The sequence below is a fragment of the Mauremys mutica genome, chromosome 8 (genome assembly GCF_020497125.1).
Source record: "Mauremys mutica isolate MM-2020 ecotype Southern chromosome 8, ASM2049712v1, whole genome shotgun sequence".
NCBI classification, from domain to species: Eukaryota; Metazoa; Chordata; order Testudines; family Geoemydidae; genus Mauremys; species Mauremys mutica.
Window position 1 is genome coordinate 22851184 of NC_059079.1, and position 16913 is coordinate 22868096.

The 16913-nt window shown below is 41.8% G+C and overlaps 1 protein-coding gene across 4 annotated transcripts; it reads right to left on the reverse strand.

Annotated features, from left to right (window-relative positions):
* Positions 1-517: 517 nt before the first annotated feature.
* Positions 518-16841, reverse strand: CRYZ (crystallin zeta). Of its 4 annotated transcripts, XM_045026771.1 has the most exons (10): positions 16775-16789; positions 14808-14918; positions 11171-11287; positions 10684-10836; positions 8724-8887; positions 7552-7603; positions 5157-5306; positions 2445-2546; positions 2258-2353; positions 518-1950 (listed from the first exon to the last, which is right to left on the reverse strand). In XM_045026771.1, exons 3-10 carry the CDS (start codon positions 11279-11281, stop codon positions 1789-1791), a joined length of 990 nt encoding a protein of 329 aa, XP_044882706.1. In that variant the 5' UTR covers positions 11282-11287; positions 14808-14918; positions 16775-16789; the 3' UTR covers positions 518-1788. The 4 variants fall into 4 exon arrangements, with proteins under 4 accessions (XP_044882706.1, XP_044882705.1, XP_044882707.1 ...); XM_045026770.1 differs by lacking the exon at positions 14808-14918 and having other exon boundaries at positions 16775-16841; XM_045026772.1 differs by lacking the exons at positions 14808-14918; positions 16775-16789 and adding an exon at positions 16013-16165.
* Between the last annotated feature and the right edge of the window lie 72 nt (positions 16842-16913).

Genomic DNA, 16913 nt, shown 5'->3' on the forward strand with positions numbered 1-16913 from the left:
CCATGATAGCATCTCAGTGACAGCTTTCAACTGGCAAGGTTCCAGTTTAATACACTAACAAATGTTTTTCCTGTCTCTTGAATGATAATTGTATTACATACATAAAACAAATGTTGCTACTTTTACCCCTATGGAATTCAAAACAGATTACACACCAAATGTTAGAAAATAGTGCAGATTTTTAGAGTAAGACTCTCTTCTGGCATATCAAGAACTAGATAATACAGTTTGAATCCATGTCAAGTTCTGTTATTATTTAGAACCAATGACCAAAATATTTCATATTTGCATGTAAAGTGAGAGTATGGACAACAACATGGTACTACCAACTTCATTAGTGGACTAACCCCAGGACAGGAGTATATTGATCCAAAACATGTGCTCGTATCATGATTAAATTATCGTTGGCATGTCCTGGAGGAATGGGGAGGACCGTTCTCTGCTCTGTTCACTAGTTTAATAAGATACAGAATGTGGTAACAGCAAGCAAGCAAGCAAAAACAAATCCACACTTGTATAACAGTTTGTTTACTCTTTATTGATATTGCCAACCAAGAACACTGACTAGCAGTTAAACCAAAACAGCCATGTTTGATTATTAGTACTTGTCTTGGGCAACAAGGTAAAGAGATTAAATTCATTCAAGAAATGACCTTCAAACAGGACTACAAAATGGAGGCAAGTTAGACCTGGATTCTGCTGCAAGCTCCCCTGGTTTCTATAGGATTCTGGTGTGGCAAACGCAAATTTCTGCTGCAGATTAACAAATTGAAAAATTGAGATTTCTATTGTATTAGATATGAAGAGTAATACAATCATTACAGAGGTCCTCATTTCATAGTACATTCATTTGTTTTACAGAGTGGTCACATTTTCAATATGCTGCATATTTTTGTATCCATGAAGGGGACTGATGATTAGCGAAAGATAGCTTGAATTCTTGGCACCCAGGAGGGAGGCAGATCCTCTTTCCCATTATGAAGGAACTGACTTTAAATTCAAAAGAAAGAGGGAGGGGATTGAACTCCTCATTGCCTTCCCTTTCAATAGCAAGGAATCAGCACATTATCTGGCTATTTCTGCTAAAATGAGATCAGTAGTAAAATATGAATGATGACACTGGGCTTCAGAGTCATCATCCCATTGAGATAATTTTGGCAATTACACCTCTCAGGATATTGTTTGAGGCAGATTCAGGAACACAATGCTGCCCCTGTTTACATTCAATTCACATTAGGGCGGCTCTTAGCAATCATAAGGGCCAGAAAGTTAATGATTTTAAAATCAAAGTTTGGATTCTAAAGCACACTTCTGCGGCAGATGGTGAATAGCAACATATTTTGTGGCTACAGAACACACGGAGCCCTACTTACATGTCGCTCCACTTTAAAAGGCAGGCTGAAAGCCACATTCTGCACTAGCTAAAGCTTCCCTGTAGTATTCAAGGGAAGCAATAAGTACAGCATTGTACAATATTCCAACCTGGATAGGACAGAACAGATATCAGGGACCAATGTAGAAAGGAAAAAGATGCAATCTCCAGGTTAGCCAAATCGGGGGGTTGCGGGGGGGAGAGTACTTAGAAGCTTAAATCTGATTCTCTGCTTTTCATTACATAATAATGCATTTTCATTTAAGGCATCCTCCCTGTCTAAATTAGACTTACTATTACTACAGAATATCTGTGATCAACTCTGTTTTGTAAAACATGCTAAATGAACCATATAAGCAAGGGTGTAATTAGAACAGCCACAATATAAGTGGAAAGAAACTTTATTACATGACTTATCATATAAGGAGTACCATCTTTCCCAAAGCACCACTGCTGTTAATAAGGTGTTCATGAGCCTTAGCCACTTTTTCCAATGGATATTCAGGGCCAACTACAGGTTTAAGCCAGCCAGCTTCTATACCAGCAAGAAGCGCTGTTTCACATTCATGCATCGACTTCTGTATAGTGAAGATAGTATTTACTGTAAGTCATGTGCACTTGTAAAGTATATTAGATGTTTATACAAAGTTTTAATCCAAATTTCACAATTAAAATGCATTTTATTACATTTCTGAGATTTATCTTAATTCTTCTACTTGTTCATTTAGAAAAATAAAATGCATATAATCTAATAAAATTTGTATCCTTACACCACAAATCAAACCCTATGCTATTTTGCTAAACATCTAATTTGCTTAAACTAAAAGTTTATAAATTATTAGAATAGCTCATCTAAGTAAATTCTTTGAACTAAAAATGCCTTACCTTAGTTGCACAAAACAGACTAACTCCTATTATGCTGGATTCTTTCATCATAGTGTCCCTGGGGTATATTTCAATTGGACCTCTACTCCCCACGATCTGATACAAAAAAGTTAAAAGACACTTAATCCAAACATTGTTTAACAAATTATAAATTTAATTTGAAGGCAATGACAGAGAAAATACTTACCATCACCCTTCCTCCAGGGGACAGTAGTTGTAAATCAGTGGCGAGATTAAAATTAGCTAGCATTTCTATTATCACATCAACTCCCTGCACACCACTGAATTCCTACACAGAATATAAAAAGAGATAAGCAATTTAGAAAAGTTCACATTTGGGTGTCTGTGTATATTTCACAGGCTGTAGGTAACCTGGGGTTTCTACATGTTAAGTCTGACATATCTAATGCAATTCTGAAAGTCCATCTTCATCATATTGTGACTTGCTGGGATCTGAGTTTCTAAATGCTCCCTCCCTTCATGAGATAGTAAAGCAAATAGGAAACACAGCTAATTCAAGTACTATAGTGAAATCTCTTTATCATGAAAGTTGAACTTACAAATGTAGAATTACGTACAAAAAAAAAAAAGCTGCTTTCAAAAATAAAACAAACAATGTAAAATTTTAGAACCTGCAAGTCCACTCAGTCCTACTTCAGCCAATCGCGCAGACAAACAAGTTTGGTTAAAATTTGCAGGCGATAGTGCTGCCTGCTTCTTGTTTACAATGTCACCTGAAAGCGAGAACAGGCATTCACATGGCACTGTTGTAGCTGGCGCCACAAGATATTTGTGTGCCAGATGCGCTAAAGATTCATATGTCCCTTCATGCTTTAACCACCATTCCAGAGGACATAAGTCCATGCTGATGATGGGTTCTGCTCCATAACAATCCAAAGCAGAGTAGACCAACGCATGTTCACTTTCATCATCTGAGTCAGATGCCACCAGCAGAAGGTTGATTTTTCTTTTTTGGTGGTTCGGGTTCTGTAGTTTCTGTATCTGAGTGCTGCTCTTTTAAGTCTTCTGAAAGCATGCTCCACACCCCGTCCCCCTCAGATTTTAGAAAACACTTCAGATTCTTAAACTTTTGGGTTGAGTGCTGTAGCTATTTTTAGAAATCTCACATTGGTACTTTCTTTGCACTTTGTCAAATCTGCTATGAAAGTGTTCCTAAAACAAGCCTGTGCTGGGTGATCATCCAAGACTGCTAAGATGTAAAATATATGGCAGAATGCAGGTAAAACAGAATAGGAGACATACAATTCTCCCCCAAGGAGTTCAGTCACAATGTAATTAACGCATTCTTTTTTTTTACTGAGCATCAGCAGCATGTCCTCTGGAATGGTGGCCAAAGAATGAAAGGGCATATGAATGTTTAGCATATCTGACAGAGCTACAACAGTGCCATGTGAATGCCTATTCTCACTTTCAGGTGACATTGTAAACAAGAAGCAGGCAGCACTATCTCCTGCAAATTTTAACCAAACTTGTTTGTCTGAGCGATTGGCTGAAGTAGGATTGAGCGGACTTACAGGCTCTCAAGTTTTACACTGTTTTATTTTTGAATGCAGTTTTTTTTGGTACATAATTCTACATTTGTAAGTTCAACTTTCATGATAAAGAGATTGCACTACAGTACTTAGGTGAATTGAAAAAATACTATTTCTTTTGTTTTTTACAGTGCAAATATTTGTAATCAAAAATAAATATGAAGCGACACTATACACTTTGTATTCTGTGTTGTCATTGAAATCAATATATTTGAAAATGTAGAAAACATCCAAAAATATTTAATAAATTTCAATTGGTATTCTATTGTTTAACAGTGCGGTTAATCGCAATTAATTTTTTTGAGTTAATCGTGTGAGCTAACTGCGATTAATTGACAGCCCTAGTTACGATTAAAGCTAAGATTTAGTCATGGGTATTTTTGGTATAAATCATGGACAGGTCACGGGCAATAAATAAAAATTCACAGCCCAAGACCTGTCCATTACTTTTTATCAAAAATACCCCTGACTAAAACTCTACTTCTGAGGCCCCATTTGTCTGGGGGCCCCTGCTGGGGGGGGGAGGGGGCAGCCTGCTCCAGTGCTGGGGGTTGACTGCCACCCTGGGACCGCTGCTCGGGCAGTCCCCAGGGCACCCTCCAGGACTGCTACTTAGGTAGTCCCTGGAGCCAACCACACCAGCTGTTGTTCCGGCAGTCCCCAGAGTCAGCTGCCTGAGGCTGCCCGAGCAGAGGCCAGTGTGGCTGGCTCCAGGGCGACCCCCGGGACCGCTGCTCGGTCACTCTCTGGGGCTTCCCTCAGGACTGCTGCTTGGGCAGTCTGTGGGACCAGCCACACCGGCCGCTGCTTATGCAATCCCTGAAGCCAGCTGGCCGGTGTGGCTGGCCCTGGGGACTGCTGGAGCAGCTGGCCCTGGGTCACTCCAGAAGCAGCTCGTGCGGCTGGTCACTGGGCGCCCGAGCAGCAGGAAGTCACGGAGGTCGCAGAATCCATGACGTCTGTGACATCCGTGAAAAAATCACAGCCTTAGTTATGATTTAATATTCTTGGTATCCATACAGTTAAAATGAACAATTCTCCTTTGAGCAGAAATTAAAAGGTTGTATAGACTCTGCTCCAATGGCAGACCCCTACAGAACCCTAATCTTGGTTCAAAAGAAAAATTTAAAGAGCTGTTTACCAAATGTTTCATTTCATAAAAGTTACGAATAGAAAATATCTATCTAGTTCATCTGGCTGTCAGCACAGGATTGCCATCTATAGTACATTTTCTAGTCAATTAAAAGGAAGATAATTAATAGAAACCAAAATGGATTTTGAATATTTTAATGGAAGGAGAAAGAGGCTGAAAGATCTATGAAACCTTCAATCTGGTAGTAAATTACCTTAATTTTATCAACGTAATCAACTTCTCTGTGATTAAATGTTTTGTGGGCTCCATTTCTCAAAACTATGTTCATTCCTTCTTCAGTTCCAGCTGTGCCTAAAACCTTTAAACCATAAGCTCTGGCAATCTGGCATGCTGCTATTCCAACCTGGAAAAATGAGTTACATTTCCCTTTACCATTGGTTTTCCCACTTTTAATATAAATATCACCTATCAGAGACTCAGTACTTTACATGTTAAATTAACTTAAAATATGTTTTTATGCATAACAAATCACTAGCATAACTGAAACAGTATTTTGATTTACATTCACACACACACACACACAAACGTTGTGTACTAGTAAAGGTGCTGCACACACAACACACCTGACACAAAACCAAGGAAGTGAAAAGTTAAGCCATGTAACAGTATATATTATCTTTTCTTCCCACAGACACCACTAATATGATCAGCATATACCACAGAATATATCACAACCTTGACACTTAACCACAGAAGAGGTCCATTTAGCATCTCATTCCCCAGACTCCCAACATTACCACAAACAGATGAGACTCCCTAGTCTCACTGCCCCTTCTGCTGAGTCCAGAGAAACCACACTCTAGTTTCAGGAAGCCCTGCAAAGTGTAATTGTCAGCTATTGTGGGGACCCCAGAGAAAACTCCCAAGCAGGGAAGCCTCAGAGGGTAACAGATTTTGGAGGAAGAAGTAAGCACATGAGCTTCCATTCTTAGGCAGCAAGTAAAACCACTGGAAGCCTGGTCAGACACTGATTCTGCCAAACAAACATCTGCATTCCCTACCACCACATCCTCTCATCCCTGCTTTATATTTCAGTTGGTGATGAGAGGTGTTTTATTAGTGCCAAGCAAATGTAAAGTCTTGTTAGTGCCGGAGGACAAGCAAGCTTCAAGTCCATGAGGCACATCACAGTCTCAGCTGGCTCACACTTACAGTGGTATGCAGAATGCAAAAGAAAAACGAAGAACAAGCATGCACAAAACGCTGCCTCTCTTTTGGGGTTACTCTCAACCTGGTTCCTCCTGTGAAGGCAGATTCTGCAATCTATCCTGACCAGCCCTGGAGACAGACACTTCCTCGGCTAATTTAAGTGCTGTTATTCTCTTCTACTGGTAGCAAACTACCTCATTCCACTTCTGTTACCAACAGAATTCCATCTGCTGCCATTTATGGCTCTGCTAATGAGACTTGCACCCAGTAGTGTTATGTAAAGTAAACAAACTGCCTTTCCCATAAGAAATCCTCATGGCCACTCTTGCCAGGTGCTTATCAACTGACCTATTTGAAAAACCCAAGTCACCTCTGACATTTACATTTCAAACTAACACACGGCATGACTAGATTATCTCAACATCCTAAAGTTGTTCAATGAACAACCTGAAAAGAATGCAAGATTTAAGGATCATTGTAGAAGCCTTTGTCAATGAAAGACATACCACAAACATCACTATAGTATGTGTCCCTTTGCCTACTCTCTTCTCACTGCACTTGCAAATGTTTTTGTAACAGTCTGCAAATCTATAGAGGATAATCTTATTTGTGGACCATGCCATTGTAAAGCAAAAACATGTGTGTGTTCCCAGAAGCATATAAAAGAAGTGGAAACAGAAAATCAAAACTCAATTTATGAAAATAAAGAAAAAAACATATAGCTGAATGTCCTCCAATCTAGTACATTACAAAAGATCTGAGTTTTCTTTCATGTGAGACTTTCATAATCAGCCTTTTGCAGCCAACCGAGTAACTCAACAAAACTTGGCCAGCTCACAATAGTTTTTTCCAGCAACTGGAAAGGGGAAATAGGGGCCACTTAAACTTTAACTATTCCCTCTTACTCTACCTCAGCCTTCTTGTTTATTCAGCAGAGCCAAAGGTTAGCCTTTTGTAAATACAGAAGCTAGTTGGGAAAACTTAATCTCAAACCTGAATGGACTTTATCTCCTCCAACATCTCCCATTTTCTAGCTACCTTACAGTTAATGGGTGAGAAACAGCACAGAAGGTCCCTATCCAACCAGTGAGCATTTCTTGCACAACTAAGGAGAGTTTGCCTAACTTTTCAAAACATAACTTTTCCTTTAACTTTTCTCTGAGGCAGACTAGCTGTATGGCTCCTGAACCAGCTTCTGACCATTCTCCACTTTGTGATCACACCACGGGATGCCCTACATATGATCTAATTAAGTTCATATGACATCAGCATTTGGGGCCATATGTGGTAATGCAGTTTCAGGCTGCTATATTCTGGATGATAGGATTTAACTTTTAAGTCTAAAGAGCCTTCATGACAGAGAACCATTCGCCTTAGAACCAGTCACAAAAATAGATACACAAAATACTTGCTAACTTAAGTCTTTTCAAAATACTTACTCCTCCACTTGCCCCATGGACTAGCACGGTTTCCCCTGGTTTGGCATGCCCTCTAGAAGACAAAATGACAGATATTGAACTATTTAATAGATTATAATTTTAGCAGATCCTATGCATTGTCCAGCCATAAAATGTAGTTGGGTTACATGAATTAAATATAAGTCTTTTTAAAACACATTCAATGCGCCTAATTTTCCTCTCTTTAGTTTTACATTGAGTTAGTCCTGATTCAATCTGGGATTAGAGATGAGAAATTGGGTCTTATCTCTTAATAATTCCTGGTTTCTAAAAGCTCTCATTCCTGAATGTAAATATAGTTATAAGCTACAACAATGGGAGTACCAGTTTCATGGTTGGTATAGGTGTGTATTAACACCAGCCTAGTATTCAAAACAACATTTTTTTCAACTTTAGTCTTCCGGGTTTTAAAATAATCTACCCATACTTTTTCAAAGGATAAACTAGATTGCCCAGTGCTTTGTTCTACGCATTTATCTAGACTGGATTCCCAGTCCTGATCTCTTATCCCCTGACAAGGCACTCTTGCCTATCACTATAGTACAGATTTATTAATCAATACCATGGTGATTGACAGGGTTAAATCCTTAGCTAGATGAGCTAGTAGGAGTTCTGCCAACATCTCCTGAAGACAGAGGTGATGGAAAGATAGGGTACACAACTGCAACCCCTCGGTTCAATCAAGAAGCAGAAATTTTGACTGAAACAAGTCCTATCTAGTCCTTCTTAAGGATAGTGGTGAAGGCAAAGAGGGGTAGGAGGAGGAAAATAATTGACTCATTTCTTTCAGTGTATACACTTTTTTATTATATAGAGTGCCCATCCCAGTTCTGGGTGCCCCAGATGCACTCTTAAATATACATTCTTAAAAAGAAAAAGACTGTCAATTACCTCCAGATCACAACCCTCTGACAATAATGTAGGCAACACATTTAATTTAACCCTCCAATGGAATCCCCACCAAAGTCCTCCTCCCATCACTACCCTACCTAAGAAGTCTCCCATCTCTTTATGAAAGAGAGATAAAATAGGCCTTGCAGCGTGCCCTGAAATGGTAAGCCATGTAGCTGGCTATTATGGATGGTGTGTCTGCTCTATAGTTTGTATTTTAAGTCTTCAAAAGCAGAAGATACAAACAGAGCTTGGCATCTTACTTTTGGAAGAGTGCACGGTAGGCAGTGAAATATGGAATTCCAATGGCAGCACCTTGCTTGAAGTCTAATTTATCTGACAAGGGGAAGACTGTGTCAGCTGCAGCAACTGTATAATCTGCATAGCCACCAGAGATGGTACCATTAGTAAAAACCCTGTCACCTTTCTGGCAGGAAAAAATAAAAAAGGTTTAGACAAAAGTTCCAGGTACTTTAGTCAAGGTTTGTTACGTAACACTTCTGTAAAAGTTTTTATATATATATATATATATATATATAAAATTATCTTCCCGAAAGGAAGGCAGCAGGATTTTATAAAAATCAAGGAAGTGAAATCTCTGCAACACAATTTTGTATATCCAGATTTCAAAAGGTGTGTGTGTAGATTACATCCTAGGTTCTATACTGTCACACACAAAGCTATTGCATGATTAAGGTGATCCTTAATGAACCTAAATTCATCCAGCTGGACTCCACAAGGAAAACATCAGAAACATTTTACAAGCTTATGGAAAGCACTTAAGCAGTTTTTGAAGCCTGAGAAGTATACATTCTTAACAGGAATAGTTATTGGTAATAGTTATTGTTGGAGTCCTTCAACAGGATAAAATCACAACCTCCACACAATCACCAAGTAAGAAACATGCAACAATATACATCCCAACACACAGGATGTTTAACACTTATTTCCAGCCCTGGCAGCTACCCAGTATCAACTACTTTGGTACTCGTTGTGAGCTGCATATGGCACATCCCAGTTCTTAGAACATGGTAATTTCATGTTTTGTACAGTTTTTCCTCAATTCCGTACATTCTGACCAGTTGTGGGTGTCTGACTTTCAAAATCACTGTATGATTATCTTAGTACCTGCATAGCATGTAAATCCCTGCCCTTTGATTTGCTGACACCTATTAGCAGCCAGAGTGCCAAGATCTGCAGAATTGCTATGTGGCTATTTCTTATATACCATCAATATGCAAATCTCTCTATTCTAATTGGCTCCTCTATTCAGCCCTTTCAAGCTGTTTGTCTGCAACTATTGCTCTCATCTTCTTTCCCTTCAGTTTAAAGCAGAAAATGCCAAAATTTACATGAAAAACTAAAAGCAAAGAAAATGGAGCTGTCAATCTGCTGAAACAGAAAGTGTTTTGTTTATTTTTAAAAGTTAACACCTCTGCCTTATTTTCCATCTCCAGGCCAGAAAGGCTCTTGTCTCCTCAATAACTGTCATATACGACTTCAGAATAGGAGAATCCCAGATCTCTACCCCAATAGTTTTTAAACACATATTCTGCTATTAGTCTTTGGCCAAGAATCTTACTGACCTGTAAAGAAATAAAAGAGAAAGCCAACTAAAAAAAACCCCAGACATTTATCTTTTAACAGCCCACTTTTTCCCCCTCCCCAAGAAGATATGGTTTAACCAAAAGGGCAGCAGGTAAAATATAACCACTATGAGACAGCAGCTGAGTATTTAAAATTGTTATCAGTAGACACTCCTTGCATTTTTTTCCCCTTCATTGTAAGTCTGAATATTAAAAATATCAGCAAAATAACCTCAGAGTCCTTCCTGTCAGTCCAGGATGACGATGACAATAATTACAGCAATCTTGACATTTCTAATATGCCTACAATGCTGTAAAAACGGTTCTGGACCAAGACTGTGTAAACAAAACCCCAATCCTGCAACCAGCACCATGCAGTCAGGCTCCTGCACCAGTGCTGAACTCTACAGATCTCTATGCGGCTCTGTATGGGTGTAAGGGATGGCCCTGCACAGCAGCTTGTAGGATTAAGGCCACTAATTTGACCTGGTTGCATGCTTTTCACCACCAATTAGAGGTCCCCAAAACCCAGAGGAAATTCTGACAGGCCATAAATTATAGAGGTAGCAGTAAGTACTGCAACAATAATGTAGGGAAAGCATAAGCAATCAATCAAAAAAGAAACAGAATATAATACCTTGAATACCGTTACATGTGCCCCAACAGCTTCAATTACTCCAGCAACATCTGTCCCAGGAGTGTAAGGTAAAGCTGGTTTTCTAGCATGAGTACCAGAACGAATATATGTCTCCACTGGATTTACACCACATGCATGGACTTTGATTAAGACCTGAAGAGAAAATGTTATTTGTTACATATCATTACAATCACCATAATTTTGCATCAACAGCTTAGTATTATTAAAGCAATTGACTTGACTATTAAAGAGCCCTTAGTAAGGATGTGAAACAATTTTGGAAAGTCTTTTGTATTCAATATATAGACTGCATTAGAATAACAAAACTAATTAGTTAAATCTGATGCCTGTGGCTTTATTTATGTATATGCTGCTCAACCTACTCATATTCAGAATTAAGATGGTTCTGCTTTGGACACTCACTCAAATCATGCTCAAGTCATTACCATTCAGTGCAATTATCTTAGTTTACAGCTATCATTTCCACCTGATTTTCTTTCGGATTCGGCAATAAGACATCTGACAGGAGCTTAAGCACTTCAGGTCCACCAAATTCAGAAACTCTGACAGCTCTCATCACATTTCTTCCAGTTGCCATAGTGATCTGAATATCAGAAGATGAGAAAATATTGCATTAACTTCACAATCCAGTTTTCACATCAGAGGGAACGGATCAAACTCCCTACTTTTAGACAACAGTTTAAATTAGGGGCTCACTACTGATTTCTTTTCATAGAAAAGATGGTCTTTCATCTTACAAATCTTGCAAACGAAGAGCGTTACCACCATCTCTCATGGGAATGTGTGGGCATTAAAGTGAATCAAACATGTAAATAACCACATTAAAAATACGAGTGCAGTAGTTCCTGAATTAGACATCATGCCATCACATCTTGAGGGAAATGCATTGTACTTTGGGGCCCATGGCTGCATTTTACAAAATGAATTTCCAGCTTCACTGATAAAAAACAAACAGGTCATATAGTGAGTATTCAGCCAGGGTCTAAAAAGTAGATTTCCAGCTTCTCTTCCTGCTTGTTATTTAAGACAACAAAAAGTTCCTTGTTCATCAGCCCTCAAAAATAAAAGATACAATGGGGAATTAAAATATATTGGAAGAAACCAGAAAAATTGAATACATATGCATCCTGAGGAGTACAGTTAATGTATCTAAAAGCTAGCTTGACTATGCATGTTTGTGAAGTATTTTAAGAACATCAAGAAAGGCATACACTGACAGGAACGTGGGGAAAACAGGGCAAAGGTACATTAGTCAGACAGATAAGAGCTAAGATAATGCTTCCTTTGGATCATGACAAAGGTCCAAGTCTTAGAGGGCTACTCAATCTTACACTTTCCCATGCCCTCTTCCTCAACATATAAATTACATCAATTTACCAAAGGGTAATTTACACCACCATATATTTGGTTTACTATACAAATGTATAAAATACAGCCATGCCTAAATGCCCTGTTTCTACACTAATCAGAAGGGACAAGTTAAGCCACAAAACATAAGAACTAAGGCCCCGATTTTGTAACTGGAGCTACAGTGGCAAACTCTTGCAGCTACATGGAGGCCCACCATCCATCTGCTGGAATCTGATTGCAGAATCAGGGCCTAAGCTAGAAGTGCTAGCTCTGTACTGAGCCCAGCCCAGTAGACAGACATGGTTTAGAGCTGGCTGCAAATGGGAATTTCTATTCTGTGGGAAATGCCAAAATAAAAAAAAATTGGTTCCAATTGTCAACATTTTTTTCTTTTAGCTTATATTGAAGATACATAAATATTATATAATGTTTATATTAATGTTTTAAAATAACGAAGACTATACAAAACGTTTCAACATTATAGAAGTGAAACTGACATTTTCCATATCACAAGTTGACAAAAATCAACATATTCCTGCTAAATATTTTGATTTCGACAATACTGTACTACTGACTGAGAACAACACTGCTGAAAAAATTTGGCCAGCTTTAGTTATTATATACGATACTACAATCCTAGTATAGTATTTGTATGTAAGAAATAACCTTTTATTTACCAAATATATGCTATTTTACTGGAGCTATCTCAGTTTCATTACTATTCTGACTTCTCATCTCAAAAGGCTCCTAACCATATCACACAGCATAGAAAATATTAATTTAAAATTTCTCTCTGAAGCAGTAATCTTTTCCAAACCATGTCTCCTCATACTGCTTTACATTAAAATTTCCAGTATAATAAAGATGCAACTGCTTTAATATATACTGCACCATCATGTTCTCAAAGCACAGGTAATTTTGAAGTTATGAGTATGGGAACAGAAAAAAAAACTGTATAAACAAATCTTTAAAAAAAGTACAGGAGTACTTGCGGCACCTTAGAGACTAACAAATTTATTTGAGCATAAGCTTTTGTGGGCTACAGCCCACTTCATCAGATGCATAGAATGGAACATATAGTAAGAAGATATATATACATACAGTAACTCCTCACTTAACATCCTCCCGCTTAACATTGTTTCGAAGTTACGTCGCTGCTCCATTAGGGACCATGCTCGTTTAAAATTGTGCAATGCTCCCTTATAACGTCGTTTAGCTCACGTAACAAAGGAGCCTTGCACAAGTTCATCTTCTCCGTTTCCTCCCCCTCCCTTCCTCCCAGTGCTTCCCCCACCGCCAAACAGATGTTTGGCAGTGCTTAGGACTTTCTGGGAGGGAAGGAGGGAGTGGGGAAGCTGCCCTGCCCCTCCTCCCTGAAAAAAACAGGGCCACCCGGAATGCAGGGGCTTTAGGGGCTGCAGGGCCCTGGACTAAGTGGGCCCTGGGGCCCTGGCCTGCGGCTCTAAAGCCTCTTTCGGAATGCAGCCCTGCAAGCATGGGCCGGAGGACTCAGGAAGAGCAGGGGCAGCCGCACAGCCAGTGGCCGGAGAGAAGCAGCGCTTTCCCCTTTGAAAGAAAAGGGCCACCCTGCTCCTCCTGAGTCCTCCGGCCCCTGCTCGCAGGGCCGCATTTCAAAAGGGGCTTTAGGAGCTGCAGGCCAGGGCCCTGCAGCTCCTAAAGCCCCTGAATTCTGGGTGGCCCTGCTTGCTGAGGAGGAGGGGCAGTTCCCAGAATCACTACTATGGGGGCGGTGCCGCACTGCACAGAGCCATCTGCACACCCCCTGCACCAAACAGGAGCTGCCCCAGGTAAGTGCTCTGCACCTCCTGCCTGCCCCAGCCCTGAGCCTCCTCCAGCACCCCCACCCTGAGTGACCTCCCACACCGTTAACTCCCTCCCAGACTCTGCACCCCCAGCCCTGAGCCCCAGGAGGAGAATGGAGGAAAAAAAAGAATGAAAAACAGGGGTGGGGTGGGGGGGGGGGGAGAGATAAGAGAGAATGCTCCTCCCCTGGGAGGGCCCCACTAACTCTAAATCCCCCACTGGTGGGAGGAGCGGGGAAGCCCTCCCTCCCAGAAAGTCCTACACGCTGCCAAACAGCTGTTTGGCGGCAGGGACGCGCTGGGAGGAAGCGGGAGGAGCAAGGACACGGCATGCTCCGGGGAGGAAGTGGAGTGGGGGTGGGAAGAGGCGGGCTTGGAGCAGAGCAGGGACAGGAAGAGGCAGGCCTGGAGCATCCCCCAGCAAAGTCAGCACCTGTTCTTCTGGGGGGGAAGTTGCTGCTGCGCAAGGTGCTTTCTAGCATCCTTGCCTGCCTCATTGTCTGCAGCAGGCTGTGCCTGTGTGGGGTAAGCCAGGGGTGCCTCGCCACCACAGTACAGTACTGTACAGTATATAATGCCTTGTCTGCCCCCCAAAAATTTCCTTGGAACCTAACCCCCCAAATTTACATTAAATCTCATGGGAAAATTGGATTTGTTTAACATCGTTTCACTTAAAGTTACATTTTTCAGAAACATAAGTACGTTAAGTGAGAAGTTACCGTACAGAGAACATGAAAAGGTGGAAGTGACCACATTTCCGTAAAGAAGAGTTTGCTCACTTAAACTGTCAATGCAGAAATATTGGGCCTGCTTCTCCATATGCCAGGGGTGGGTAAATATTTTGGCCTGAGGGCCACAACGGGGTTCTGAAACTGTATGGAGGACCACTATCATGTATTAAATTGCTCCCCGTAGGAACGTGCTACTTACAGTGTACTACTTACGGCTGCCAGTCCTGGTGCTCTGAACAGCATCGTAAAAGGGGTGGGGAGCGGAGGGGTTGGATAAGGGGCAGGAGGTTCTGTTTTGCTTCCACAGGCACTGCAAAATGCATTTATTAGTTTGGAAGTTTGAGAACTTCTAATTCTCATTAGCTCTCTCATCTCAAGAGTTTATCTATACATACAGTAATTATTCCAGAATAAGAGTGCCTTTTTCCAAAGTAGCTTAATCCTCTTTGGAACTGGATTAAGCTACATCAAAACATGACGTTATTCAGAAATAGTTACTGGGCTTTAAATTCACAGCCTACCTTAATCTGGAATAATTTTCATATGTAGACAAACCCAAATTTAAGGATTTTCCTATAGTGCCTATTTACACTTTTCCCAGATAAATTCAATCTGCAGTGAGTTCCCTAGCAGACTTCAGAGTTCTTAAAGTACTACCTGTGTGCGCATTAAATGTCTCTTCTGCACACTGTGAGAACACTACACATTTTATATTTTCTGTGTAGAAATTTTACACATATACTCTTAACTATAACTGCAATTTCACTTGCAGACTAGGGCCTAAAAGTTCCAATTGAATAACAGGGGTCCACATAAGGGAGATGGAAATATAGGGCTGCAAGGCTGTACATAGATTTGATTTATACCCTGTTGAAAGTGTATTTGTTATACTTTCAAACCAAAGTCCATTTCTAGGTGCAAGGTTCAGAATTACTCCTAATTTTCAGTCCTACATTGAAAACTAGGTTTGGCTTAACACCATACTCAAACAACTAAATGGTGCCCCTGTATATTATTAAACATCATTCCAAACTGGCTTATTGTTTCAGATCCAAATATCCTAAATCCAAAAGCATGGACGTTTCATATTCCATAAAATATTTGTAGGTTTTCTATATCTGCTAAAGTACTGTCTCCCCATTAAGAGAATCAAGACGGTCTCCAGTGACACCTGATAACATATAAGATGTTGTCTCTAAAACCACCCATTGGGTTTTCAGAAGGATTGGATCCTCATATTAAGATATTACGGTCTTCTAGAAAACTGGTTCTTGAATTGTACAGTTGGCTTCCCTGAGGCAGGTCCAGCAAAACAGATTTTAAATGACAGTCATTTTAAACATTATAAAAGTAAGGCACTACAGTGAATTTAGACGCCACTCCTTCAGGAAGCGAAGTGCTCACATTAGAAGGTTCTCACGCGAACATCTCTGAGCCTCCGTTCCTCCATCTGTAAAATGGCATCAATTCCTATCTCGTAGTGGAGCGGCGGGTTAGTTTCAAAGCCTTTTCGTAGTTTCATTTTTGGTGTCTAAGCCCACGTTCCAGGGCATAATTTTAAACCCACAAATTCTATCTCCGTGATTTGCGCACGGAGCCGATACCAGAGCCCAGAGAGCGAGACCCGATGACGTGGTCGACTCACACCCCCCCCCCCGGCCCAGGTTACACAGCTGTTCCCCGCCGCCCCCCAAGGTTTCCTGCCATTGCTCCAGCGCAGGGCTCAGGAGGCTGCCGCCGTTTCAAACACCGGCCCGAACGCGGGAACAGGCGTCCCGGGGATCCCGGCTCTGAGCTCCGCGTCGGGCCGCGGCCCCCGACAGCCCGGGGTGGGCGGACAGGACGCGCCCAGGGAGGGAAGAGCGAAGGGAGCCCCCGTGCCCAGCCCGCCGGCCCGCTCAGCGCCGCCCCGTGCCCCGGGCTGGACCTGCCCGTGCCCAGCCACGCGGCCTCGGCCCGGACACACGGAGCCAGCCCCGGGGCGCAGGAGCAGGGGTCCCCCTGGGGCTCCCCAGAGACGGCGGGGGCTCCGCGCCCCCCCGCTCGGAACCGGCACCTCCCCCTCACTTCCAGGCCTCGAGCCGCCCCGCGTCCCGGCCCCAACCTCCGACCACCCCCAGCTCCCGCGGCTAACGGCGTCACCCCCCGGCCGCGAGACCGCCTCACCTCCCGGGGCCGATCGCCTCAGCCAGCGGCAGCCCCCGGCCCCGCCTCTTCCGGCTTCTACTCGCCGCTGCGGCACAGAGCCCCGCCCCCGGCCCGGAAGTGCCCCGCGCGCTTTGCAGCCGGGCCGGTAGGTTTGGCC

Coding starts and splice junctions, on each gene's coding strand:
- CRYZ (XM_045026769.1), bottom strand. CDS start 14,851: ATGCTGTTCAGAGCACCAGGACTGGCAGCC. Junction 11,288..14,821: donor GAGCACCAGGACTGGCAGCC/GTAAGTAGTACA, acceptor TCTGATATTCAG/ATCACTATGGCAACTGGAAG. Junction 2,354..2,444: donor CCCCTGGAGGAAGGGTGATG/GTAAGTATTTTC, acceptor TTTTTGTATCAG/ATCGTGGGGAGTAGAGGTCC.